This window comes from Acomys russatus, chromosome 11 (genome assembly GCF_903995435.1).
Source record: "Acomys russatus chromosome 11, mAcoRus1.1, whole genome shotgun sequence".
In the NCBI taxonomy this organism is placed as follows: domain Eukaryota; kingdom Metazoa; phylum Chordata; class Mammalia; order Rodentia; family Muridae; genus Acomys; species Acomys russatus.
In genome coordinates this window covers 47,913,676-47,940,840 of record NC_067147.1, presented here as the reverse complement: position 1 = coordinate 47,940,840, position 27,165 = coordinate 47,913,676, and the positions used below count along the sequence as shown (strand labels likewise).

The following is a 27,165-nucleotide window of genomic DNA, read 5'->3' as shown; positions in this document are numbered from 1 at the left end:
AATGTATGCCAAACCCACAGGCTTAACATACAGCGTTTCAGTCCCCCAGATAGCCTCCCACCCCTCCCCTCGGTCCCACATCCTCCCTCCTTGTGAAGACATGAGTGTCGTTTAGTTTTAATGCTCATTAGTGTGTTGTTTCTAGATGTGCTCAGGTACCAGGTGCTGTGCTGGCCGACTCCTGAGACTCCCGCTGTCTTTTCTAGGGGTGTCTTCCTCTTGTACTGATGTTTGATATGAAGGAAGAAGTTGAAGTGGACCCACAGTTTATTGCACAGCTCATGGAGCAGCTGGACGTCTTTATCAGCATCAAACCAAAGCCCAAACAGCCAAGCAAGGTTGGTGCAGAGTCTGCGCCCAGGGAAGCATCTCTGGTTGTTCGTTTACATGGGACTAATTTCTAATGAGCATGCTAATGTATGTATGGCAATGACAGTATGCATTTATAGCAGTGTCCTTCATTTATCTGCCATCGTTTTCTTTTTTTTGTTGTTGTTGTTTGTTTGTGTTTTTTAAAATTTTTTTTGGAGTTCATTTTCAGTAGCTATTATTTTCCTATAAATACACAAAAGAAAAGTCTATTTTTCTTACTTTGTAATTTAAATAAGAAGTCAACCAACCCACCCAATAAATAGGCTAATGAAATGAACAGACTGTTCTAAAAAAAAAAAAATTATGTAGAAATGGCCAGCAAACATAAAAATGTCCAGCCTCACTAGCCACCGGAAGAATGCAAATTTAAGCTTCATGAAGATCCCATCTCACCCCTGTCAGAGCGGCATTCCACCAGAAAACGACTAAGGGCAAATCCTGGTGAGGAAGTGGACAGGAGGGAGCGCTCACACACTGGTGGTGGGAACGTAAACTAGTCCAGTTATGGAAACCAATGCTGAAGTCCATCAGAAAGTCAGAGTAGACCCTACCACACAGTGTGACATAGACCACTCCTGGGTGTGTGTTTATCGGAAGATCTCCTACATTGCAGTCAGCTGACTACAGGCATTACCGAGTTGCTAGTGAGTAACTAAAGGCTGCTTCCATGTTATGTGTTTGTGGGTGTAGATATTCAAATAAATTCATAGAACATTTCCTGAACTTGCTATATGCCAGCCACTGTGCTAGCCTAGCAGAACTGGCAGACTCTCCTGTTCTATTCCTGTCTTTAATAAAGGCCTTGAGTAATGAAAGCGCTCTTAGCACCTTCTCTGTCCGATCCTATTTGGTAGTTACATGGACAGCAAATGTACAGTGAGAGAAATCTGATATCAAGCACCCATCAGAAGGCGAGGAGAGAAGGGAGTTCATATATTGATAGTGTGAAAGTTGACGCTGCCCCTTTGCAGCACAGCATGGGACCCTCTGATCGCACCCCCGGGCTGTTGCTGGCAGCCATTGTGCTGCTAAGGTGTGGGCTGAGTGGGCATGACAGAATGAAAACTCCCAGACTGGAATGACATGTTAGGTGGCAGTGTTTACATGCATATATTTTCTAAATCACAAAGCATCCGCTGGCATGGGGGCTGGGAGACACCCCAAATTCACCAGTAGGAAGGAAAGTATGACTAAGAAATAATCTTGGGGATATTAAGAAAAGTCACAAACCAAACACGTCTTTGTCCCAGGTATTAACTATGAAAATGCTGTATTAACCTCATTTTTAATGTTGTTTAAAAACTTAAAAGTTTTACAAGCTTAAAATTTATTAACTGTGATATTACTTACAAACTGTAGATGTGGGAAGTTTTGAAGTTTGTGGAATGTTTTTGAAGAAAAATTCCAAACAGCTGCGTTTTCCCTAACTTTTTTTTTTTTAATAAAATCCTAGCTTTTATTGCTTTGTAAAGTCTAGTGAACATGATTTGACACTACACAGTTTGACACTGCAGCAACGGAGACTCATTGCTTTAGTGCACTGTAGTACATCATTGGGCGAAAACAAACCAATAAACATCTTACTCTGGGCTGCTGTAACAGTGCCCTGAGAACAGGCAGCCATGGAGAAGGAAGTCTGTTATCAAGGGGGCTAGCAAGCACAAGATTCAAGCCAGGCCAGATTAGGTTTGGGGCCAGGTGAGGTCCTGAGTTCCCATTTGGTGCCATCTCATGTAAAAAAGTAATTTCAATCTCTCAAACCTCTCTCTCTGTATCTCTCTCTCTCTCTCTCTCTCTCTCTCTCTCTCTCTCTCTCCTCTCCCTCCTCTCCTCTCTCTCTCTCTCTCCTCCTCGCTCCTCTCCCTCCTCCCCTCTTCTTCCCTCCCTGTCCCTCATCCCCTCTCTCCCCCTTCCTCCTCCTCTCTCCCTCCTTCTCTCTCTCCTTCCCCCTTGCCCCCTCCTCTCTCCCCTTACTCCCCCCTCCTCCTCTCTCTCCCTCCCTCTCTCTCCTTCTCTTCCTCCCCTTCCTCCTCTCTCCCTCTCCTTCCCTCTCTCTCTCTCTCTCCCGTTTCCTCTCCTCCTCCCTTCCCATCTCTTTCTAATTCAAATCATTTTTGTGTGTGCACACATGTGGGTGTGGATGAGTGTGTATGGGGTATGTGTTCATGGACGGGGGCATGTATGGGTGTGAGTGTGTGTGTGTTGGATATGTGAGCGCAAGTGCATGTGTGTGTGTGTGTGTGTGTGGAGATGTGCGTGCATGTGTGCACATGTGTGTGTCCACATCCACATGTGGAAACCACAAAAGGATGTGCAGATGGTCTTGTCTCCCTTTCCAACTACCTGGATTCTGAGGTCAGAGAGTCCTAACTTAATAAGGCAGATAAACCTGCCTTATATCCCATCTTAAAATCTCTAAACCGTAGATGTCATCTTGTGTGTAGAATGGTTTATGCATGTCTATCTCACATATGATTTCTACATGAGTGAATGTGATATGTTCTGTCTAACTGGAGGACACAACCTTCTTTCAGAGGAAACCCTTAAAAGAAAAGCTACCCCAGATTCTGGGGGAGCGAGATGGAGTGAGTCCAGAGTTTGAGAACAGGCCCATTGGTTTTAGACGCCATGAAGCCTCCTGCTTCAGTAACTTAACAACCACCATCAGAGTGAGGCTCATAGAAGGGATGGTCCGTACAAAGACAGAGCTCAGGAGCAAATGAGCACATGTCAGGCTGGAGCGCATCGTGCCTGGGTGGCTGGATTCTAAATAACATACATACACACACATATGTGTATACACACACATGTATTTATCTATATATATATACACATATGCTTAGAAATTTAGTAAATTATATAATTCTTTATGTATATATAATATATACATATAGGCAGCGAGGAAATTTCGTGTGTGTGTGTGTGTGTATACATCTACTATATATGTCACGAGTTTTGCCATAGATGTGGGTTGGTGATACACTCACACACATACATATATACACACACACTAGATATACACAATATGTAAAAATATATACTACAGACAATATATACTACATATTATATACACATAAATACAGACATACTAGATACACTATATATAAATATTATATATATATATATGTATATATCACAAGATTTGCCATGGGTGTGGACTCACTGAGGGTTGCTGGCACCTGGAGGTATGTTAGCTAACCATTAGAACATACACGTCAAAATAAGTGACTGTTACTATACAATTTGTGAGTGGTGATGTGTTTGATTTGGCTTCTGCAGGTAATTGGGGGATGGAGGGAGCAGAGGGTGCATAGTGGGGGCTGGGCCTTGACACCAAGAATTTGCTAAATTTCTTAGCACCTCTGGATAGGAATCCACACACCAAAAGGTTGGGTGGGAACTGAAACCAGGGGCGCAGTAGGTGGTAATTAATGTTTTGCAGCTTTAGCAGGAGTGTCAGAAGCCAGGGCTGATTGAAGGTGGTATTCACCCTCCTGTGGGCTCCTCATTTGCATTTTCATTACCCTCTCCATTTATTGTATACTACCCCAGTGTCACCTTTTTTCCCCCCCATTATGTGTTTTTCATAGTCTGTGATTGTGAAAAGTGTTGAGCGAAATGCCTTAAATATGTATGAAGCAAGGAAATGTCTCCTCGGACTTGAAAGCAGTGGGGTTTCCATAGCAACCAGTCTATCCCCAGCATCGTGCCCTGCCGGCCTGGCATGTCCCAGCCTGGATATCTTAGCTTCAGCAGGCCTTGGACTCACTGGACTAGGTATAAAGTTTATTATTACCACTGGGGAAATGCTTATCTGGTTCCCTTTCCTTCTACCATTGTGCTGTGTCTAAACGCTTGAGCCCCAAGGTGGGGCAAAGAGCAGCAAGGCCTGATTCATCCAGTCTGATGTCTTTGTAGTTAGAGGCTCCGTGGGTTTGGGTTGCCCAGATTCTTCCTAATGTTGGCCGCAGAAATCATCGCGGCCCGACTGCTTTTTTTTTTCAGTGGCTGTGTTTGTTCTTCTAAATTAAGAATGCCATCGAGGTTGAAGGGGGGCGGGCTGACTGTGATGTATGTGTTTGTTCCCTCCCTAGAAATAAAGATTATCCAGTTTGTCTCCCCCCTCAAAAGTAATTGCATATCTGGAAGGCAGCTGGAGAAGGGGAGGGGATAGTTCTTGGACCCTACCCTCCCCTCTCGGGGGCTAGGCCTGATGAGCCCAAGGCCACTAAGGAAAGCCAGCTAGGCTCACACCATTCACGGTTGCCAGGAGAGCGGAGTGAGTCCTTGCTGGTCCTGGCAGTGTCCTCATCTAGGGCTGCCATCTTCCTCACAGCTGGCCAGGTGCTCTGTTACCCTTAGGCCAGGCTCACCAGTGTCCTGCTTGTTTGCCAGACGCCTTCAGATAAAAAGCGAATGCAGCAGGCCAGCCGATCTTCAGAATTCTTTCTTTTTCCTTTAGACTATATAGTGTGGTGAGCTGTGTCACAACTCAGTGGTAGACTGCACACATGACCTAGGCTCAAACCCCAACACTGAAGGAAGCGATTAATGCACACATAACTTGTTTGGGCTTCAAACCGCCATACTTGAACACTAACTACTATCGTAATGTAGGTTCTTCCTCAACCACACGGTTACCCCCCCGCCCACACACACACACACACACACACACACACACACACACGAGGAAGTGTACTAAAGGGTTGTGGCATTAGGAAGGGAGCAGCCACTGACTTAGAAGGAGCCTCATGTTCTAGTTGAGAAAGTGGTTGGAGAGGCATAGTTCCTGAGCGGAGGAGAGGTTTTCTTGGCCATCCGTTTCCTGTGCCGCTGACGCATGTGCACTTCCAGAAACACAGAGCAGTGAACACTTTCCTTTACACTAGAGGTCCCAAATCCCCAAAGGAGAATCTCATTAGTCACAGCCGGCACAGAATACTTGAAACAAAAATCAGAGCCAGTGCGCTTCCTAGGCAAGTTTTAGTCATTGGATTGGAGCCTAAAGTGCGTGTTCAGATATGCACAGAACCATCTGTTCGTGCAGCCACTCAGTACCAGACAGCCAGGCTACCACAGGAGAGGTGTTCCTCGGCCCTGCCAGGTGTGAACGCTGGGAAGCGGTTTATTGGGAAGCTGATACCAAATGAGTCACTTAGAAAAATGAAAAATGAAAAAAATAAAAATAAAAAAGCTTTGGCTCAAGCATAGACTTGTCTCTCTGCTCTAGCCTGTCAGCTGACCTGTGTCTAGAAGTAATCAGTGCGCCTGGCTGCTGTGCTAGTTTGAACACATCTGCCTCCCCGTTCTTATGGCATCTATTGTCTGTTTGAGGATGAGCAAATTCCTGTGTTGGAGTTGTGAACAGAGGTGTATCTGAAATAACGTTTCTGAAAGAAAACCCGTCACCCGTATTTGACAGATTAGAAAGTGTCAGGTTTTATTGGTGCTCATTTCAGAAGACAATATGAGCACCATCCCTATTTGAGAATCTTGAATTTAGGTGTATATTGACTTGGCCTGCCTTCCTTCTTTCCTTCCTTCTAGGTCTGTTGGGGCCCACCACCTTGTCCCTCAACACTTCAACCACCCCAAACTCACTCCTGAACGCTCTCAACAGTTCAGCCAGTCCTTTGCAAAGCTCAAGTTCTGGTACCCCAAGCCCTACACTGTGGGCACCCTCAATGGCTAACACTGCAAGTGCCACAGGTTAGTGTCCACTTAAATACAGCCAAGAGGCATGCACTCATAGACGCTGCCAGTAGAATTTACAAGGGGTTCCATTTCTTCACATGAAAATCGCTGTTCAAAGAAAACACCTTCTAGCCCAGAGGAAACCTCCCACTGTGTCAATTAGTTAAGATGAAGAAATAGCCAAGAGCTTTTCATGCAAACGGCATATCATCTGCACAGGTGATAAACAGGTTAGGAAAAAAGCAGCTCAGGGACCAATGGCCAAGGCACATGATGGTTACAAGAACACAGCTCTGCTCGAGGAGTAATTTCTTAGTCAGTGTCAGCCTCAGCCTCACTGTTTCCATGAACTATGTTGTGGGGGAGCCTGGAACAAATAGTGTTAGAAGTGCTTACCTCATTTTAACATAGTTTTATTTAAAGAAAACTATTTATTTTTGTGGGCATGTGTGTGTGTGTGTGTGTGTGTGTGTGTTTGCACATGCCAAGGCACACATATGGAAGTCAAAGGACAACTTGCAGCAGTTCAGTTCTCTAACATATGGGTCCCGGATATCAGGTCAAGAGACATGGAAGCAAGGGCCCCCTACCCACTCACCAGAGGCTATCTCACAAATCTCCGTTGGTAATTTTCATAGTAACGTTAAATCTATTTATGGAGATGTTAAACTATTTTGAGTTCACAGGAGGGAAAGTTTCTATTGTTCTCAAACGGGACAGTTGCCTGTAGGTTGTCCCCTGTCTAACACCTGTCTTTGTGACAACAGGTTTCTCAGCTATACCACACCTTATGATTCCATCTACAGCCCAGGCTACATTAACCAACATCTTGTTGTCTGGAGTGCCCACTTACGGCCACACAGCCCCGTCTCCCCCTCCTGGCTTGACGCCTGTTGATGTCCATATCAACAGCCTGCAGACAGAAGGCAAAACCATCTCTGCTTCTATAAACGGACACGTGCAGGTAACACCTGCGCGTATCGGATCGGGGTGGGGTGGGTGGTGGGTGGGCGTCTGTGCTTATGGCCAGAGAGAAGCTACTTGAAACCCTTTTTTGGTGTTGGCTGGCATTCTTTCTCCATTGTATTTTTTCATTTTGTTTCTGATTTCAGCCTCCAAACATGAAGTACGGTACACTGCCCACTTCATCGCTTGGGGAAAAAGTGCTGAATGCGAATCACAGTGATCCATCCATGCAGGCAGCTGTGTCAGAACAAGCTTCTCCTAAGTCAAGCTCTGTGGAAGGCAAGGCGTGGGCAGGGAGGTGGGGGGGGGGAGGGGAGGACCGGGGGGGAGGGGAGGTGGCAGGGGGGGAGGGGAGGGGCTGGGAGGTGGGGGGGATGACACTTGTAGAGATCCCAAGTTGGTCTCCACTCTCCAGTGCTGACTCTGCCTACCCTAGCTATGCAGACTCAGTGTCTTGCATGCCGTTTCCAAAGATCATGGTAAAAAGAGAACTGAAAGGCGCCTTCCATGGAAATACCATTGTTCCATTAACATGTGATAGGAAGACATCAACTCAGTAATGATTTGCATGTTAAATTCATCAGCCAACAACCTTGAAGAAATTTGAGTGGCATTAGTGGTGTTCATTAGAAGAGCTTGCACCTAGCATGTGTAAAAACCTGGGCCTAGCCCTTATTCCAAACAGCCTTCAGGAAACACCAGGGCCTTTTCCCCTTGAGCTTGAGTTCTGGAGACAACCTTAGCTTGCCGTGGTGTGCGCTCACTGGAGGATTCTGGAGAATTAGGTCTCCACGAAGCTGAGCCAGGTTTTTTGTTTTTCTCTGTGGCAGCTATAAGGTGATGTTTATATTTTTCTCTGCCCCCTCCCAACCCTCCAGGCTGCAATGACGCCTTTGTTGAAGTGGGCATGCCTCGAAGTCCTTCCCACTCTGGGAACGCTGGTGACTTGAAACAGATGCTGGGTCCCTCCAAGGTGTCCTGTGCCAAGCGGCAGACGGTTGAACTACTGCAGGGCACGAAGAACTCCCACCTACAGTATGTGTGCTCATCTTGCTGGAAGGACATGAGAGAAGGAGAATTTGTTTTGTGCTTAGAAGTCAAGACTCAAGTCAGGCTAGCGTTCATCATGGGACTTCCTGTTCCTTTTCATAATTATCTTTTTAAAACCGAAGGACTAACATCTAGTTTCACCCTTGCCCGTCTTCGTAATCTTCCTCGACTTAGTTGCTGGGTTTCTGTCCGTGTCCTTAAAACAAGCCATGCGGCTCTGAAACTTAGAAAACATTCTTTCTGCTGTTGAGCAATGACTAGGGGCAACTTTTAGTCTCTGGCTTTTGTATTAGACCTTTTCCAGCAGGGAACCCACCTTCGTTGGTGTCGAGGGGGCATCTTAAGCCGCAGCTGCTTTCTCTCCAGTGCAGACTTTTCAGCTCTTTGATCAGCCCTTGAGTTTTATTTTCTAGAACTCTTCCATGTACAGTAGTTATCTGTGTTATTTTATGTTATTTTGCGCCTTTTTTTGGTATTTATTTATTTATTTATTTATTGTCCTCTTAGATGGGAAAGGGTTTTCCATCTGCCCAACTACTTGCTTTCCTCCTCCGCCTTCTTAGTTCCCTGGCTGTCTTAAGGAGTGTCTTTATGCGAAGATTAAAGCGTATATCCCTACTTCCTCCATGTCTTACTAAAGCCGCTTTATTTCCTAAACCCTGAACTCATTCCACCTGGCTCTGCTTTCCCTGTCTGTCCTTGTGGGTGCTAATTCCCCAGAAGGCCGTTCTTTGTCAGCGGATGTCCCTGAAGCGCCCTACTTCCTGCTCTCTTTCCTGCTGCCTTCTGTTTGGTTTCAAAACCTCTGAACCTTTTTCTTTTCTCCTACCTAGGTGGAGCCCTCCGGTCTCCAGCACTGTCTCCTTGCCACGTTCTCCGTTTGCTTAGCTCTAATGACTCTCTCTAAAGCTGGACCGATCCTGTCGCACTGTGGAAATGGTCCTAGTGATTCGATCTTGGGCTCCTTCCCTTTCACTCTGCGCCACCCCCCTCACCCCCAGCCGCCACCCCCCCGCCCCCAGAGTGGCTGCTTTCCTGGCCTCGGCACTAGTGAATATGAAAAACACCTTCATTTCCAGCTCACATGCCCTCGAGAAGAACCTCTGTCAACATCTGTCAGGGCAAAGCTAATACCGCTTGTGTCTTGTCTTCTGACCCAGGAACTGAATAGGAGATTGGTTGTAATTGAACATACCAGGACTTTTTTGTTTTGTGTTGTTTTTTTAACTTGAGGTGCATCTTGATGGATCATGGGCTCTCTCTCAGGCATACTGCCCATTATAAGAATCACGTGACAGTCTGCTCATTTCCCTATGCAAGCTTTGGAGACTGTTTCTTGTTTACCTGCTACATTTCCTCTTAACCAAGATCTCATGCACTTCACACGTGTCATATCTGCCTCCTGTCTACCTTCGGGCGTACTCAGGCTGTGCTCAAATTTTGCACAAATCCCTGGTGTCTGGTTGCTGTACAGACATCAGGAATCTTTTCGTGTATCTGTTCCCTGAACGCCACAAGCAGAATACCATGTGTGCTGCCTATAATGTGTGTGCCTATATATTGCAAAAACAATTTAAAGCTATAGTTTGAGACCCAGAGTCACCATAGAGCAATGACCTTGGATAAGGTCCTTTCTCGTGGGTCTGATGGGATGACTTTGCGTCCCTTTGTCTCGGTGTTGCTGCATCCTGGCATGGCTCTGAGGACCAAGTGAGATGACACACGGGAGCAGGTGATAGCAGAAGCACAGGCGACGAGCACGCGCACGGGGACCGTGCGGTGTGTCAGTATGTGAGGTGGGGCAGTGAATTCCCAACTCTCTTTCACAGCAGCACTGACAGATTGCTCTCAGACCCTGAGCTGAGTGCCACAGAAAGTCCCCTTGCTGACAAGAAGGCTCCAGGGAGCGAGCGTGCAGCTGAGAGGGCAGCGGCTGCCCAGCAGAACTCGGAAAGGGCTCGCCTGGCCTCGCAGCCACCATATGTCCACATGCAGGTAATAGCAGTCATCGAAGGGCAGGGTGCTGGGCCGGGAACGGAGACAGCAGGGAGCACTCATGAGGTGTGCAGAGCTCAGCCTGTCTGTCCCCTGGACCCCAGTCAGTGTAAAACCCCAGTAGATGAGCAGGAGTACGGACTGGCTTTGCTGTGAACAATAAGAGGGAAAACAGGATTTAGATTAAGTAACAGTGACTCTTAATGATGATTTGTGTTTCTGTGTCTCAAGCAAATGATGCTTCATGGTTACCTTGTGCTTTGGAGACTGGTAAGAGATGGAGTTTCTCTTGGATAAGTAAATCTAATTGTCTTCTGTAGTCTTGGAAAGAGAGAGAGTGAAGTTGGTGCTGTTTCAAAAATGGTTATGAAAAGAGCAAGTGTGGAATTTGAGTTCCGTGGAAGACAATGCAGACTGGTGATAGCCATGCCTTTGCGAGTTCAGGATGGCTTCAGCCCCGGCCGTCTCACATTTTCCTAGCACAAGTCAGAGCAGCTTGCTAAGCAGGAGGTTCAGCATCTGCTCTTCTTATAGATCACGTGTGAGAGGCAAAGATTTAGTGCTTTTAGGGACAGCATACACATAAACGTCTTATTTTCTACACCAGCATTACTGGGAAAGAGCATCTACCTTGTGAGGAATCCTCTCTTTTCATTCCTGCCGCCTCTAAAAACTCACAAACCCCACATACAAACAAATACAAACCTGCTATGTTAAATTAGTTTGTGGACCTAAGCGATACCTCCAGTGTGAAGGACAATTCAATCCTCCAGGCTGTTTTTTCTTTCTCTTTCTTTCTTTGTTTCTTTCTTTCTTTTTTTGAGACAGGGTTTCTCTGTGTAGCCTTGGCTGTCCTGAACGTACTTTGTAGACCAGGCTGGCCTCGAACTCACAGAAGTTTGCCTGCCTCTGCCTCCAAGAGTTGTTTTTTTTTTTGTTGTTTTTTTTTTTTTAAAGATTTATTTATTATTATGTATACAGTGCTCTGCCTGCGTGTACATGCACAGGCCAGAAGAGGGCATTAGATCACATTATAGATGCTTGTGAGCCATCATGTGTTTGCTGGGAATTGAACTCAAGACTTCTGGAAGAGCAGATAGTATTCTTAACTACTGAGCCATCTCATTTTGGGGCCCTGTTTTTTATTTTTTAAGTCCTTTCCACTTGAACATTTTCATGAGTCTTGAGGTAGAGAGAATGCATTAGTATTTTTTTTTTAATGTCAAAATCCCTTTATGATCCCTGTGGGTTTGTGCCATCTCAGGGCTGCCATCTTCTTCCCTATCAGGTCTGAGTCCCCGTAAACGAGTTCCACGGTCCTTTCTTGTAGTCTGGGTGACAGCGTTCTCACTGGTGACTCTTTAACCCGATGTGTTTATGCCATTAGTGGAACTCTGGCTCCAAAACCACCAGGAAATCCGTGGGAGTCACTAGTGAGCTTTGGCATGATAAACACTGAAGACCTGCCTCTTCCTATGGCTGAAGACAGTGCTCATCTCTTTACCGCCCTACGGCAGTAGTCTCTCTAGCACTCTTATCACACATCTCTCTTCCTTGGTCCTCCAGAGACTATCGGTTGCTTAGGCACCAAAAAGAGTTCTGATACGCTGCGTAGTCTTCACAGAGCTCAGCACTTTCTTTAAGAAGTTGTTCCTCAGTTTTTCCCTCACTTTGCCCTTGAGAATTAAATCTGATTTTTAACAACTAGTGCAATTTTAAGTTGCTAAAACATGTCATAAAACCGTGTCATCTAAAAACGAGGCTCTGGGAGGTACTGCCATATTCCTAGAGATACCGCGAGTGCTGGGCCGCCAGTTTATCATCTGGCCCCACATTATTCTTAGCTCCTTGCACCCTCTCCAGTGTTCCTTCCCAGTCTGTAATTCCCTGGGAACTTTATAAATGTTGGTACAGTCTCCGCGGGAGAAGGGCCAAAGTGCTCTTCCTAGTAGGTTCTGGGTCTTCGAGGCAGGTCTTCAAACTAATTCTTATCTGTTCTTTAGCCTGGGGAGGTGAGAATAGGTCAGCATCTGCTAAGTAGCCATGCAGGCACAGCTTTCCTCAGAAAGGCCTATCCTGGTTTCTGCGTAGTTAGCTGCTCAGTGTTACTAGCAGGGACCTGTGGTCCTCCTGTCGGCAGTACCAGGGTTTCGAGGTTAATCTTATTGGATTGTTAGCGTCCAAAGCTAGGTCACTGCAGTTATATAACTTCGAAAGCCAAGGCTTTCCCACTGTGGTTGATAACTTCGTCTGCTGTCTTGGGTGTCATCCCAGTTTGCATCTTGTTTACCTGCATGAAGGATTTGGAGACAGGAGGGGAGAGACAATGGATGCTTAAGGGCATTTTTGTGGCATATTCCTTTGATGCTTGTGCAACTATTGGGCTCGTCTCCACATTTGCACATAGTAGCCTTGATGTGGAAGCTACTCTTAATGAGAATTTGCTGTAATTTTACAGGGAAAAAGCCTAACTCTTGCCACTGATTGCAAATTAGATAGATAAAAGTAGTAGATTATTTCAGTTTGTTGTGAAGGAGCACTTAAACTAATCACACTTGCATTGATTATCTGTGGTACCATGATGCAGAGCTTAGCTGATGTTTCAGTCAGAGTCACAAGTATTGGTAGGATGCTCGGGAAACTGGTTACAAAGCCATCTTCTCTGTGTCTCCTTCTCAGGCATTTGACTATGAGCAGAAGAAACTGTTAGCCACCAAAGGTAAGCGCTTTCTACATAGATCCTTCAGAATGCCTTTGTTTTCAAGCATTCCCGATGATTTGAAAAACTGGACGCTTATAAAAAGAGACCCAAAATATTTGAGTTCATAATGCACAGATTCTGTCGAAATAAAACATATTTTGTGGAATACATGAGCATAATTAAGAGGCCCCACAGTTTTTCCACGTTTACTCTTTATTGGATAAAATGTTTTATTCTTCGACATTTCATGTTAAGAAATAACATTGAGCTATAATTATTTTATTTTTTGAAGAAACCCTGCTTACAATCAGTATTTAAGAATTTCATAAAATACACACCAAGAGTCTGTGTTGCTGTTATTTTAAAACCGTGGCCTAATAAATGTTTATTAGTAGGCTTATAGTTATTATGGCTGTATCATCTAACTTGCTTTCACAATCAATAAAAACACAGACACCTGATAGATTTTAGAATGGCCTTATTTCACCTGGGGCATGGCAGATATTAACCCCCTAAACTACCGTCCACTATATCCCATCCTCTATTCCATGCCATCTGCTTTAGTCATAGCTATCTGGTCTACCTCCCATCCATAATCCCATAAATACTTGCTTATTCTTGGCTGCTTTCCTCCATCTACACCGATCCAGCCATGTGTCCTCTCCACCTTAACCCATCTGATAACTACCCTCCTTCTTCCCAAGATCCTTCCCTTCCCCAAAACCCTCAAACTTTCACTCAGCCCCTTCCTTCTGCATTGCCCAGGATTGGCCTTTTATTTAGCCAGTCAGGGAGGCACGGTTACATAGCAATACTTGGGATACGTTAAAAGACAGCAAGCAGACCTCAGGGAGCAACATGGTTGACCATCAAATACAAAGCACCAGACAACGCTGTTACAAGTCTGTTTTATATTCTTTTTTTTTTCCAAAGCAATGCTAAAGAAGCCAGTGGTGACTGAGGTCAGAACGCCTACAAATACCTGGAGCGGCCTGGGGTTCTCGAAGTCCATGCCGGCAGAAACCATCAAGGAACTGAGAAGAGCAAACCATGTGTCCTATAAGCCCACAATGACAACTGCCTACGAGGTGCGTGAGCCTTTCCCAAAAGAATAGCCAGCTCCCTCCTGTCCCTGGCTCTTGATGGTCATAGGGACAGAGCAGCTTGACTCCCTTTCTGCCTTTGTGGACTTGTGTAAAATGGATGCAATCTTACATATTAGACTTTTTTTTTCCTCCTCTCTAAGCTGTTAATCTACACATAGGATGAAAATTTAAATTTGGGAGTACATTTTTGTTGGATGAAGCGTATCCTAAATGACAGAGTGGGACTAAGACCAAGCAAAGGGCAGCTGCAGTGTTTCATAAAAGCTCACAAAGAGTCCCTTTGTCCGAAGAGTACCACTATCAAGCCACCGCAGGGGAAAAGGCAAATATTTAACAAAAACAGACTTCTAAATCTGAGTTAACCTCAGTATGCTGAGATGTGCCAGGAGCGCAGCAGGAAGCATCTCCAACAATGGCTCCAATATTCTTACGCTTCCCAGATGTTGGCCACGCAGCCCCATGTGAGGCTGGTGTCTGGCCTTGTCCTTTGCATGCGGAGGAGGAGGAAGGGCCCAGAACTCCATCCTCCTGGCCAGGCTTCACGTGACTCTGAGCAGACCCTGTTCATCTGAGAATGTCAGACTTTGGCCTTAGAGAGTGTATGTGTATGGGGCTGGGGGGTGGGGCTCTAACCAGCTTGTACACAAAGGCTCTGGGAGACTGCAGCATCTGGGTGGATGAGAATGATTAAACCAATCACCATCCGGCTCCATCAGCCCTGCTGGCTGCAAATGTGCTGGCTGAGGGCTTCACAATTGTCAATCTAGTATGAAGTACCATTTGTAGATGGAGTCCCCCCCCCCCCATTTCCTTTGTAATAAGATTGTTGATGGATGCAAGGCAAAGGCAAATAGTTTTAAATTTTTCTTTATCTCTCTTGAACAAGTGAAGAAGAAAGCACCATTGAATAATCCCCCGTGAATTCCATTGTCAGGGCTACAGTAGCCACCTGGCAGGCTATATTTAAGATTAAAGTAACCTTCAGCAAAACAGGGACCATTATGCAGCACTTTCAGGCTGTAGGTGTGTCCACTCCCCCTCAGGCCGCTGGAGCTCTGACAGGGAATAGCATTTTGTTAGCAGAAGAATTAAGCTAATGCTGAGACTTGGCCCTGTACCCTGCAGTCAGTGGTCCGCCCCCACCCCCCACTCCCAGCCCCCTTGCCTCTGCTTTTGGCAGAGTAAAGTGTGGCCTTGTTGACTTCCATTCTGTAGTTTCTGAAATGAAACATTTAATGTCAGAAATGCCCTTCAGGTCCCCGCCTGGAGCCTGACATTATAGCAGGTTGGAAATGATGCAAGATACAGAGGTCAGTACAGAGCTGGTGGGGGCTGATAAACCCCACCTGTTCTGTGGGTAGATTTGGTGAGCCTGCATTATTCTCTTCAGCTTGCATTATCTTTTGAGTCGTATTGTTGGGTACCTAGTAATAGGAGGAAGCTGCTATCAGCTCCACTGGGTAACTATGTCTGTAGAAAAACCAAACAACAGACAGACAGATAAACACACACACACACACACACACACACACACACACACACACACGACTTACAGGGAGAGATGGCTTGGGAAATGTGTTTTGGATTTGAGCCACAGTTGATGCCAATGTTCCAAGGAAACACTGCTATAAGTTTAGCACTAAGACACTAAGGAAGTTTTAGGCAAAACAAGCATGGGACCTTAACATGCCCTCCACTCCTGCTCTTACCCATGGTCAGAGAGACAGCATTCCAAGGGTGGAAATGTACAGGGCCTCTGTCTAGTAGCTGGCCCCTCCCCTGTGTCTTTGTTGCTCTGGCTAGCCTGGGCTAGCCTGTCCCACTTCCCTGACTGATGTCAGTCAGTCCACTCATGCTGAAAGTGGGGACAGGCAGTGACAATGAGGCTGGAGCATTGGGAAGGTCCATGTCATCTGCCTCTCTCAATGCTGAGAAAGGTGGACTGGCTTTCCTTAGGAGGAGTTCTCCACACTTGCCTTGGGACCGGGCCTTTAGAGAGAGGGTTCACATGAGGCCTTGCTGAATTTTCTGTGGCAGCAGCTCCTTGGGCAGGCAAGCCTCTACTTCTCTCTGTAATAGCTCAGAAGGATTATAAAACAGGACGGATTGAGGCTGGTTTCCATGGATGAAGGATGAGCAGTAAACAATAGTGAGAGAGGGGGAGGGAAGGGGATGGGGAGAGAGAGATGGATGGAGAGAGAGAGAGAGAGATGGATGGAGAGAGAGAGAGATGGATGGACAGATAGAGTTCTATAGAAAGAGAGACAGTGTATCCAGGTGCCTGCATATAGCACTGCCAGGTTTAAATGTAGGGTGACTAGAAATGCTCTTACCTTCCTTGTTTTTATTCTTTGTTATAAAGAAAAGCAAAGAGAGGGCAGCCCTGCAGTTATGTGAGCAGCAGCAGCAAACCTGGCTGCTGACGTCCAGGTGACCAAGAATTACCCAGCCAACATGCCAGGTGCCTCTGTTTCCTGCTCCAGGAAGCTTGCTTGGCACAGGAATTAGATGCTTTGAGTTCTGTACTCTGTATTATTGAAAGCTGGAATTGAGCAATTTTTCACGTTTTTGGGCAAATCAATAATTAACCTGTCCTCCCCAAAAGTTCTTTAGGTAAGAGACAGGCACTTTCCACCGTTTTTTTCCCCCCTGTCTGTTTGGTATTATGCTGGATCATCAAAAAATAACAAAGTTGCCTTGAACCAAGCAGCAAGGCATTTGGGAATTTTCCATTTATTTTCTGCTGTCTATCTCTTCAAAGTGTGTGTGTGTGTGTGTGTGTGTGTGTGTGTGTGTGTGTGTGTGTGTGTACACACGTGCGTGTGCGTGTGACATTCTCTGAAGCAAATAAAAGAATGAGTTGGGAACAACGAATGAGTGTTTCAACTTCCCCAATGCTAAGCAGGGTCCTGATCGTTTTTAATCGTACAAACCTCAGTGTTGGGGTGAACTGCCCAGTGGATGTTTTCCATCTGTTAGTGGGATAGCAGGAAAAGCCATCTTCAGAGGTCGGCCATTTGCACATGACTGGGACTGGCCTGCTAGGTAGTGGTGAAAGACACTCGGAAAGAGGCAGATCTTGAGCAGTGGTAGGACACAGGCACCTATCAGGACTGCCACCCTTCCCAGAATCCAGTGTGTTGTTGACCCTTGCTACTCTGGATTTATCTTGGTTTAGGATATGAAACATATTTTTACCAGAAAGTCTAGCTTTTTTTTTTACATGTTGTAAGCCATGATTTCCCTGTGTGCATTGCCTAAATCAGCAAAGGCATCCATCCCACTGATGGAGGAAACGGAATCTTTTAAGTGTGACTCAGCATTCCTGAGACAGTCCCGAGCATCACCTGGGCACATTAGTGGGCTCCTTCAGGACAGTCCTGCCTTCTGGTGGGAGGGAACCAACACCAGTAAGAAGGCAGTGGGTAATCATGTTCTTAGTTTATACTCAGCAGAGGCTGCTTGGGCCTTAGGGAGGGATGACAGGCGTGCTGGGAAATGTTGGTGACAAAAGAGGGCCAGTGTCACGAGGATCTTGGCAAAGAGCATAGTGTCCAAGGCATGAATATCACAGCCACCCCTAACATCAGAACTCGCTGGAGAGGTCTTGAAGCAGTAGGTGGGTGATCCGTGGGGTGTCAGAGATGAGGTTTGAGCAAGGCTGATCCCGGCACACACTCAGTCCATGGTAGGCTATAGGGGGAGTCATGGGAAATTAAGACGCACCCCTGTCTCTGTTGAGCATGGGTTGTTTCTGACTGACACTTCAAAACAGCAGCCTCCTTTTATGTGCTGGATTACAGCAGGAGGCAGTAAGATTAACATCGGAGTGGCCAAATGGGTGGTGGAGGAAGGGGGAAGCATCAGAGTGGCTGGTGGGAAGGGGGAGCAACAGAGTGGCTGGTGGGAAGGGGGAGCATCAGAGTGGCTGGTGGGTAGGGGGGAGCATCAGAGTGGCTGGTGGGAAGGGGGAGCATCAGAGTAGCTGGTGGGCAGGAGGAGCATCAGAGTGGCTGGTGGGCAGGAGGAGCATCAGAGTGGCTGGTGGGTAGGGGGGAGCATCAGAGTGGCTGGTGGGAAAGGAGAGCATCAGAGTGGCTGGTGGGAAAGGAGAGCATCAGAGTAGCTGGTGGGAAGGGCCTCAGGTGCTAATTAGAGAAGGGAGGAGAGACTTGTAGCTTTAAGCTCCTGAAGTTCCATAGGGATCTCAATCCAGAGGTAGCAACTGCTAGAGTCCCTTGCACACTAAGGTTTTTTTTTTTTTTTTTTTACAGGGGATTGAACCCACTCAGTGACAAATTACAGGTTAAAAATGGGGGAGCGGGGTTGGGGTGGAAGACCAGATAGGCTGCCCTTTAGGGTAGGAAAGAAGGAGGAGTTCACAGAGGACATGGGGAGGAAGCAGACACCCTCAGGACTCTGGGTGGCCTGCTGCTAGTCAGAAATGTTTAAAGGAGGTCATCCTAGCTGTGAGTGAGGGACACGAGGCAGAGTGCAGTGATTTTTACTGACATGAGCAGTAAGGATTCTCTTGGAATTACCAACGAAAACAAACCTGTGAGCGAGAATGCTGTGGGTAATACTCTAGTGCAAAGTCAGGATGCCCATCGCTTCATGGATACATAAACAAACAAACATCTGTGTAAATTCAGCTCAATTTTGAGTTATTCTAATTTTTTAAAATTTAAATTTGGAAGACTTCAAAGAGTACGTTGTTCTGTGCATCTGTAATTGGCTGGAGAGACCATGTCCTTTTTTAGGGGAGGATAGTATTCTGGGTAAACACTGGCTCTGTCTCCGCACACTGGGTGCTAGGCTGGGAGCATCCCCTGCGCCTCCTCTGTTGTGTTGTGTTTTGTATGAACTAAGGCAGAGAACCAGGGTGTGCGTGCATGCATGCGTGCCTGCGTGGGTGCATATGTCCATGCCTGTGGGGCTTTCTGTTTTCCAAAACAGGGATGAACTCAACCATGACATTTGGAAACTACAGGAAGGGTTCTTTTCACTGCAGACTTCTAGAATTCTGTGGGTACCAGCACAGTCATGTCCCCTTGGCGAGGACCTCACTCTCTGTCTTCACTTGTCCTTGTGTGTCACTTGTCCTGAGAACGAATGTGCCCTGGTTGGTGGCAGAAGGGCTTTGGGATGGATGGTGATGGTGTCATTTGCATTCATTTCTCCGCCCACTCTGAGAAGTCCTTTTGTTAAGCTCGCCTGTCCCGTTGCTTGGACTTTTTACAGGGCTCCTCACTGTCCCTCTCAAGGTCTAGCAGCCGTGAGCACCTGGCCAGCGGAAGCGAATCAGACAACTGGAGAGACCGAAATGGAATAGGAGCCATGGGTCACAACGATTTCGCAGCACCGATCGGCAGCCCCAAGCGCAAACAGAACAAATCAAGTGAGCTTGATTTCTCTTCACACTTTCGGGCGCCGTCGGCTTAGCTGCCTTCGCTTGGTGCGAGGTGATGAGGTGTGAAGTCAGCTCGCTCCTGAGATGTGAACTGCTTGGTAGGAATCGAGCACAGCCTCTTCCCAGAGTTTCTCTGGGTCCCGGGTGACTCAGCTCTCTCTCCTTTCACTGCATTTTGTACATGACCTATGCTGTAGCACTTGCCATCCCAGAATTTACTTACGTGGCCTGCCCTGGAGAACGAGTTCTGCAAACCAGTAGTGCATAGTGAATACTGAGTGCCGCGTGTCAGGCTCTGCCTGATACCTAGCACGCACATGTTCTGTAGACGTGTGTAGCACAAATAACAGAAGCACACACATACTCACATGCCTCCAGATAGCAGGGAAGAGACCGGAACCTGTGAAAGCAGTGGAGGAAGAGGTTGTCGAAGTAGCACTTTGGACAACTGAAGAGGGAAAAACAAAACAAAACAAAAACAAAAACAAAAACAAAAAAACTAGCTATTAAAGGTGAAAAACGGGGGCTTTAAAACTTTTTAATTTGAGGGTTTTTAAATTTGAGGGTTTCTAAATTTGAGGGTTTCATACATGAGTATTGCATCTACACCATTTCTGCAACCCCCCCTTCCCTCCCTTGCCTTAGCAGCCATTGGCTGCCTATAACTCTTCATCTAGGGGCGGGGCCTTGCAAGGTTTCCCATTGCCATTATGAGGCCTTGTTTAGACAAGATGGTTAAGCGTAAACAGGAAAATCATTTCAAATCATGGGCTTTCTGCTGGGGCAAACATGGCTGAGACTGACCAGAATTGTTTTATAAGAGCATTCGCTCTTCTAGGTAGTAGAGACGGGTAACCAGATAAAAGATGGCCCAGTGGCCGTGAGGTATGCTAACAATGCTTTTTTATTCCGGGTCCTTGGCAAATTTGCAATTCCAAAAACATAGCATGGAATATCTGAAGGCATTACAGATGAGTGAATAGACCGTGTAGCCTATGGTTATGGTTAATTGAGGTGGCAGGGTTCCAATTTGGCCAGTCGTGTATTGGCCAAGGTCTAAATCAGAAAGAGAGGTCAGCTCCCCTCCCTCATGATCCATGTGTAGCTTGGAGACTCCTGTCAGCTGCTGTCTGATCCTCTAAGCACACACACACACAGGGCAGCAGTCAGCCCGGAGGCTGGCTGCTCTTCACGCAGGTCACGGGATGGAGGTGTTTACCCTGTAGCCCAGTCTAAGTTAGCAGAAGGGAAAGTGAAATGTAAAGCTAACTCCGGATCCTTAAACGGACTGTACTAAGTTGTTGAACTAAAAATTATATTAAGATGAGCTTACAGGGAAAAAGGAATGAATAAAGAAGCCCAATAACCTGACTTCCACCAGAAATTTGTAAACGGTGGGTGGGGGGGGGGGGCGCTTTAAAAGAAGGCACAGAAACTATCAACAGTTAATGTGAACCTTTCTGAGGTTACACTCAGGAGCCAGAGAGGCAGAACCGGTGTCTCCTCAGTGAATAATCCCATGTCATGTTTTCCCACAGGAAGTTACGGCCATTATAAGCATTTCCCACTGGGGTCTTTTATGTTCAAATATGTTTACATTTTTTCCTAGTATGATTTACTCAGCCTGGATCTATAATATATGTTATCCTGGCCCAGTAACATTGTAACTCCCACTCACCTCATCTCAGGTGCTCAGTGGCTTCGTGTGGCCAGTGGCTGCCATACTGAAGAACGAGGGTTTAGCCACTTAAAAAAAAAAATATATATATATACCTTGGGTCTTATTCTCAATGTCTCTTCCTTCTCTGGGTGACCCTGTTTATACCAGTTGTTCAGGTGTAGATTTCCACAGCTCCTCTTTGCTCGCCCAGAAGGTAGGTTTATCATTTGAACAGCAATCTACATGACCAACGTATAGTCTACTCACTGAAGGCCACTGGTCACTCTGATGGGCTCCCAGGACATGGCCCTGTGGTGCCTTTGAAGCACCCTTGGGGGCGCATCTGCCTTGCCTTTAAATGATGGCCCAAGGGCATTATTTTAGATGTTAGGTTTGGATTCTGTCACGTCCTTCCCATAAGACAATACTTGTTCTCAAAAGAAAGAAAATGCTAATAAATTACTTGCCTTTGAGGTGTTGCAGAGAGCAGCTCAGCTTGCTTGTGGAAATGCAAAAAAAGTAAGCAAGCAGTGGTGCCAGAAACCCATGCAAGCAAAACTCTGAGGGTTCGCTGATACAGAGCCCTGGAGTAGCCTGCATGGATCTGCCTGGCCTGGAGGGGCTGGTCTCTTTCTCCCACCCTCTAGGAATCCCTTTCAGGGCCATATCCTTGCTGTGAGAGGATGGGGCCCCCCACGCACACAGGCAGGAGGCAGCATCACCACACACCTCCACTAGACCCTCTAAAGCAGTGTGGTCCTTCCCCTAGCCCAGATTGTTAGTTGGTCTGGGCACCAGACCACAGAGACAAGTTTGCCTATCAGACTCATTTGCAGAGCCAAGACACACCTCTGTGACATGTTCTGTTTGCATCTTCCCCAGAAACACATTTGCTCTGTCATAAGGTAAAGCCACGCATCTCAGCCTCATCATTGCAAATGGTACTCACTTGCGAAGCAGCCAGCTTGGTGGGCTTGCTTCCCAGGTGCATCCTTTAAGACAGTGGGATGTGTGTGCTGTACTGCACAATTCCTCCAAGGGAAGGAGGCACGGGTAGGGGATGCAGAGCCACCCTGCCACCCAAAGGGAGCCTGGACCCGCAATCACTTCCTGTATCTTTTCTGTGTCCCAGAGCTCCCTTCCAGTTCTTCATTTGACTCCTGTCAAATCAGCTGTAAAGAGTAAACGCTCAGGGAAAACATGGCGCACGATTATTCACCGCAGAGGCACCGGTCATGACTTTCTGCCTCCTGAGAGTGACCTCGGAGCGGCAGGAGCCTCCGACAGACAGCTGTAAACAGTGTTTCCTTGGCGAAAAGCCTATCCTGCGAGGTGACGGATTACCACCGTGCTTCTGCAGCCCGGTGCTCCGTTCAGCCGAACAATGAAATCTGAAATACTTGGTGATTAAGACTTTTAATTAAAACCTCGTTCTCCGTGGCCTTGACTGGCTCCCCTTTGCCTTCCAGGGGAGCATTATCTTAGCAGCAGCAACTACATGGACTGCATTTCCTCGCTGACAGGGAGCAACGGCTGCAACCTGAACAGCTGCTTCAAAGGCTCTGACCTCCCTGAGCTTTTCAGCAAGCTGGGCCTGGGCAAATACACAGATGTCTTCCAACAGCAAGAGGTTGGCCAGCCTGCACCTTCCCGGGGCATCTTTGTTTGGGTTGTGGGTGTGATGACCTCCAGAAGGAAGCCGCTCATTGACCTGCGGTTGTGCTTTCCCTGGGTGTGTGTGGGGTCAGGTCTCAGCTTTGTTCTAGCTGCTGAGGAAAATGCCATCTCTCCTTCCTTATTTGGTAGAATGTGGAAAAGCAGAGAAGTAGAAAGTGGGGTTTGCGGGGTAAATCCCAACCGTCCTTCACCATTTTGCCTGAGAAGGTGCACTGAGGTGATGGGTGCAGGGAAACCGGGGTCCCAGCTCCCTTGAGGTCAGCATCCAGCCTTATAGGTCCTCACTGTTCACATCTGCGGTCATATGCCACGTGTCCCGGGAGCCTGCAGGGGACACCATCGACCTGCTAACAGTTTGGGGATGTTAGTAACAGGATGCGGATTGCATCTGCATTTGCTATGGTTACCTTTCTAGTCCCACAAGCTCCCTTCAAAATAAGAGCCCTGCCGTTGAGCTGTTTTCTTTTTATACTTTGTTGCTGTGGCCACAGGACACAGCTATACTATTATACAGATGTTTCTGTTCTGCACCATTTTTGATGTAGTCTGTTGTGTTCAGTGAACCTGAGGACTCAATTCTCATGCACGGTTGCACACAACATGATGGAAGATAGCATCTTGTGTACACTTTGGTTTCTTCCTATAACTAAAGCCAGCAAACATTCTCTCCAGCGGGGTCTTCCTATAACCGGAAGCTAAGAAGCTTTCAGCTCACCAATTTCTTTCTTTTCTTTTCTGAGGTTGTATTTCCTGTGTATGAGTGTTTTCCTGAATGTATGTATGTCCGTGTACCATGTGTGTGCAGGGCCCACATGGTTGGACATCAGCTGTCTTAGGACTGGAGATACAGACAGCTGTGAGCCATCATGTGGGAGCTAGAAATCGAACCAGGGTCCTCTGGAAGAGCAACCAGTGCTCTTAACCCCTGAGCCATCTCTCCAGCCTCCACCACCTATTTCCTAATTTCTGGCCCTCACGTTGGTGGCACCACCACTGGTTTTAGGAAGTAGATAGGGTTAAGAAATCGAAATATTAATAATGAGTGGATTCCACAGTGGTGAAGAGACGAGTACTTAACCAGTTGGCTATAGCTTGTTTCTATTTTCCACAGATTGATCTTCAGACATTCCTTACACTCACAGACCAAGATCTAAAGGAGCTGGGAATTACCACCTTTGGTGCCCGGAGGAAAATGCTTCTGGCAATCTCAGGTGAATATTTGTTTACCCCTTATTTTAAAATCTGAAAACCCTCTGCCAGGGGTCTCAGCGTGTGGGGCTGGCTCTGCCCATCATCTACTCAGCTCTCTGATACCATGGTGGATATGGTGCAGGGGCCACTCTTCTGCTAACCCTTGACCAATGCTGACAACACCCTCCTGCCCATTCAAGGCCCTGCCCGAAAATCTGCCTTAGCAACATTGTTCCTTATAACAGACCTCCTCAAAAAGGCATAGCTAAAATTGGCCCGTACACAACATGAGAGTGGGTGAGCAGTTGAAATCTTTTCAGCAGTTGTGATAAGCAGGTTGCTAAGTCTGGGATTACCTATTCTTGACTGGGTGCCATGTTCACATGTGTGTGTCCTTGAACACCAAGGTCATCGCACTTGAGAGGAAAAGAGCATTCATGGTGTTTCTTGGTGGGATTGTCAGACTTAATGCCTTTGGATTGTTCTGTCTTAGTAGAATTTGAGTCACGGGGGGTGGGGGTGGGGGGAGAAAAATAGCGCCTGCATCCCTAGTCTGCCTCCTTGGCCGTCTGCTGCATGCCTCTTAGTGGGTACTCTGTACCTACTCACTGGGTACCAGGCAGATGATAAGTGAGGGTGGCTCACACATGTCAGTGCACCTCAAAGACATTTATAGAAAGGGGAGCAAGAAGTCTTTCCAGCTGTGTTCCTGAATGTCAAATGTACGTGTGCCCTCCTCTTGAAAAAAGACAGTGACACTAAGTAAAGGCAGAAGCCAGGCTTTCCTTGCTGGAGGACTGTGAGGTTACAGACTGGGCCTGTGTGAGGGGGAGCGGTTGCATCCGGCTGGCGAATTCCAGACAGCATTCACTAATCAATAGAAAATACAGCTTAAAACCTCAGCGCTGGTCCCTTTTATGTAGCAGCAGGTTGCATTGCCCGACCCATGTCCTCGTCCGAAATCTTTGTCTGTGCGTTAGACTCCTTCACAGTAGTGTCTGTACATATTAGCTTCAGGACTCTGCCTGTATTGAGGGAGGCGTGCCCACCAGCTTGTATTAACAGTGTTCAGGTGGATGTGTCATTCTTGCCTAGTCACGAGCTCATCACGGTATACGTGAGGGGAGCGGTGGATTTAGTCATCGTTTCTTGAGTTTGGGGTGAGTTTCTAAATCTCTCTCGGTCTTGGCTTGTCATGAATGGAGACTGCAGTGGCGATTGTGTGGCTGTCCTGCCATTTCATGGAGACTTGTCCTTTCGTGAAATACGTCCCCAGGCTTGATGAAAATAGAAAGCTAGAGAGTCAGTGAGTGCTCGTAGCAGGCAGCTTCAGATCTTTGTTTGTTCCTTTTGCCGTCTTTGTAATAAGATTGTTTTATTCACTTTGTTTACCTAAAGTCTCTCCATAGAGGGTTATCCTAAGCCTCTAACGTTAGAAATGTATACATTCTCTCATTGGCTTTTCAACCAAAGTTGACACACTGCATGGTATTTGACTAAGTTCACACACGAAGTGTCTACTCCAGTACTCTCTAGCCTTTCATTGGCCTTCATGGAAGAGTGGTAACAATATAAAATAAAATAAAAAAAAATCTTAATTTCATTTTATGTGTATTGGTGTGACAGTGTCAGAGCCTCTGGAACTGGACTTACAGACAGTTCTGAGCTGCCATGTGGGTGCTGGGAATTGAACCCTGGTCCTCTGGAAGAGCAGCCAGTGCTCTAACCTGCCGGGCCATCTCTCCAGCCCCTACCAAACACTTTCACAGGTTGTAGGTGGATCATCAGGAAGCCTTCCTTTGGGATATGGGGTTTGGAGAATGGGGAACAAGATGAAGGCGTTTTTGAATTCTCTTTATTTTCCAAACGTCCTCTCCAGCGTCATTCTTCGGGGTCAGTGTGTATGTTTTGGAGACCGCCTCTCCTGGTGGACTCATGGGCTCTCTTGCCTTTAAAGAGAAAATGAGGTACCTCGGTGTTGCTCTCTGAACAGCACAGGGTCCTTTGATCACACTGAGGGTAGTTTGCCTTACTATGTCAGGTGCATTAGTTAGAACCTAATACACCATTTCCCTTGCAAGTAATGTTATTAAGCAACACTTCCTCAAAAAGCTTCTCCCCAACTCAGCTTACCTGGTAACAGAGACTCCTTCCTGCGCATAACCCCCAGGCATCCCGCCCAGAAAGTTTCAAGCTGGCTGCACAGCCCAGATTCATGCTTGTCTTCTGCTTAGATTATCTGATCAAAACTCCTCTGCAAAACCGTGCAGATTGCTAAATTTATCCTTGGAGTTGCTCTTTTGGTATGAGGTTTTTATCTTGGGGGCAGAAAGCCTGCATTTTAATGCTGTAGGAAATGAACTTGAAAGGTAGAGATGTATCCAAGAATAAACTTGAGTTGTTTTTTTTTAATCAGAAGGTTCTGAGACTAGTAACTGGTTAGTTAGCTGGACAGACTCAGCAAGAAGCCTCCTGCCCTAGCCTCAGGTAGATCTAACATCTCCCGACCTATTCTTTTAGTTTGTGACTCTGTTCAGATCCGCAACAAGATCCTGAGAGCTGCCAGGATTGTGTGAACCTTGGAATTTCAAAGAAAAAGGTTGGTATTTTCCAAAAACTATCCCCTTAGGGCTTCTGAGACAAAGGAGGCAACTAGAGAAAGGAGTTTGCACTTTAATCTTAAAAAAATAAGTAAGACCCTAAAATATCTTCAGTAGGACTTGCCTTGACATCTCTCAGGCAGTTTTGTTTTGTTTGTTCCTGAGTTCAACTGTGTGGTCACTCTTTTAGAAACTGCACCTTTGTGGATGGCCCCGCATGGTCATTGTATTCTTTCGATGGCTAGCTGCTGGAACCTTTTAAAAACAACCACTGAAAATTGGCCCCATTATTTTCATGTGCTCATTGTCCATGATCCTGTGCTGGGGAAGAGTGTTCAGCCCCATCCCTCACTTTTCCTTCTCTGTAATATGGGAATAAACTCCTGACTTCATGCTCTGTCCCTGTGAGACAAATGGAGACCAAAGATGGTCTTCCGTAAGTTCGCCTTTAAGGACATTCAATTCCATCTTGACTGAATTTTGAAGTTTTATGTGTATGGGTTTTTTTTAAATAAGACACAACTCATTCAGCTTCTTAGAAGGAATATTAGAGTCTATAGCAACTGAAGCAGCAGCCATACCATGTGTGCCCGTGTGAGCCTTGTTCATAGAGACGCCTTACATCTTCACAGATTTCGAACCATTCTTATAATTCATAGATGGTTTTGGCATACTTAGGTAGAAGCTAATGCCCTGTCACTAGTCATACATACCTTAAATAGTGATATCTACCACAGGGCCTT

The 27,165-nt window shown here is 46.5% G+C and overlaps 1 protein-coding gene across 1 annotated transcript in view; it reads left to right on the top strand.

Annotated features, from left to right (window-relative positions):
- Positions 1-27,165, top strand: part of Bicc1 (BicC family RNA binding protein 1) — a 220,032-nt gene that overhangs the window by 190,103 nt on the left and 2,764 nt on the right. The window contains exons 9-20 of the mRNA XM_051153203.1: positions 207-338; positions 3,963-4,149; positions 5,920-6,081; positions 6,834-7,030; positions 7,179-7,311; positions 7,911-8,067; positions 9,912-10,077; positions 12,757-12,796; positions 13,712-13,866; positions 19,126-19,282; positions 22,424-22,584; positions 23,743-23,842. Coding sequence (XP_051009160.1) covers positions 207-338; positions 3,963-4,149; positions 5,920-6,081; positions 6,834-7,030; positions 7,179-7,311; positions 7,911-8,067; positions 9,912-10,077; positions 12,757-12,796; positions 13,712-13,866; positions 19,126-19,282; positions 22,424-22,584; positions 23,743-23,842 — 1,747 coding nt within the window. The remainder of the gene's footprint in view (positions 1-206; positions 339-3,962; positions 4,150-5,919; positions 6,082-6,833; positions 7,031-7,178; positions 7,312-7,910; positions 8,068-9,911; positions 10,078-12,756; positions 12,797-13,711; positions 13,867-19,125; positions 19,283-22,423; positions 22,585-23,742; positions 23,843-27,165) is intronic.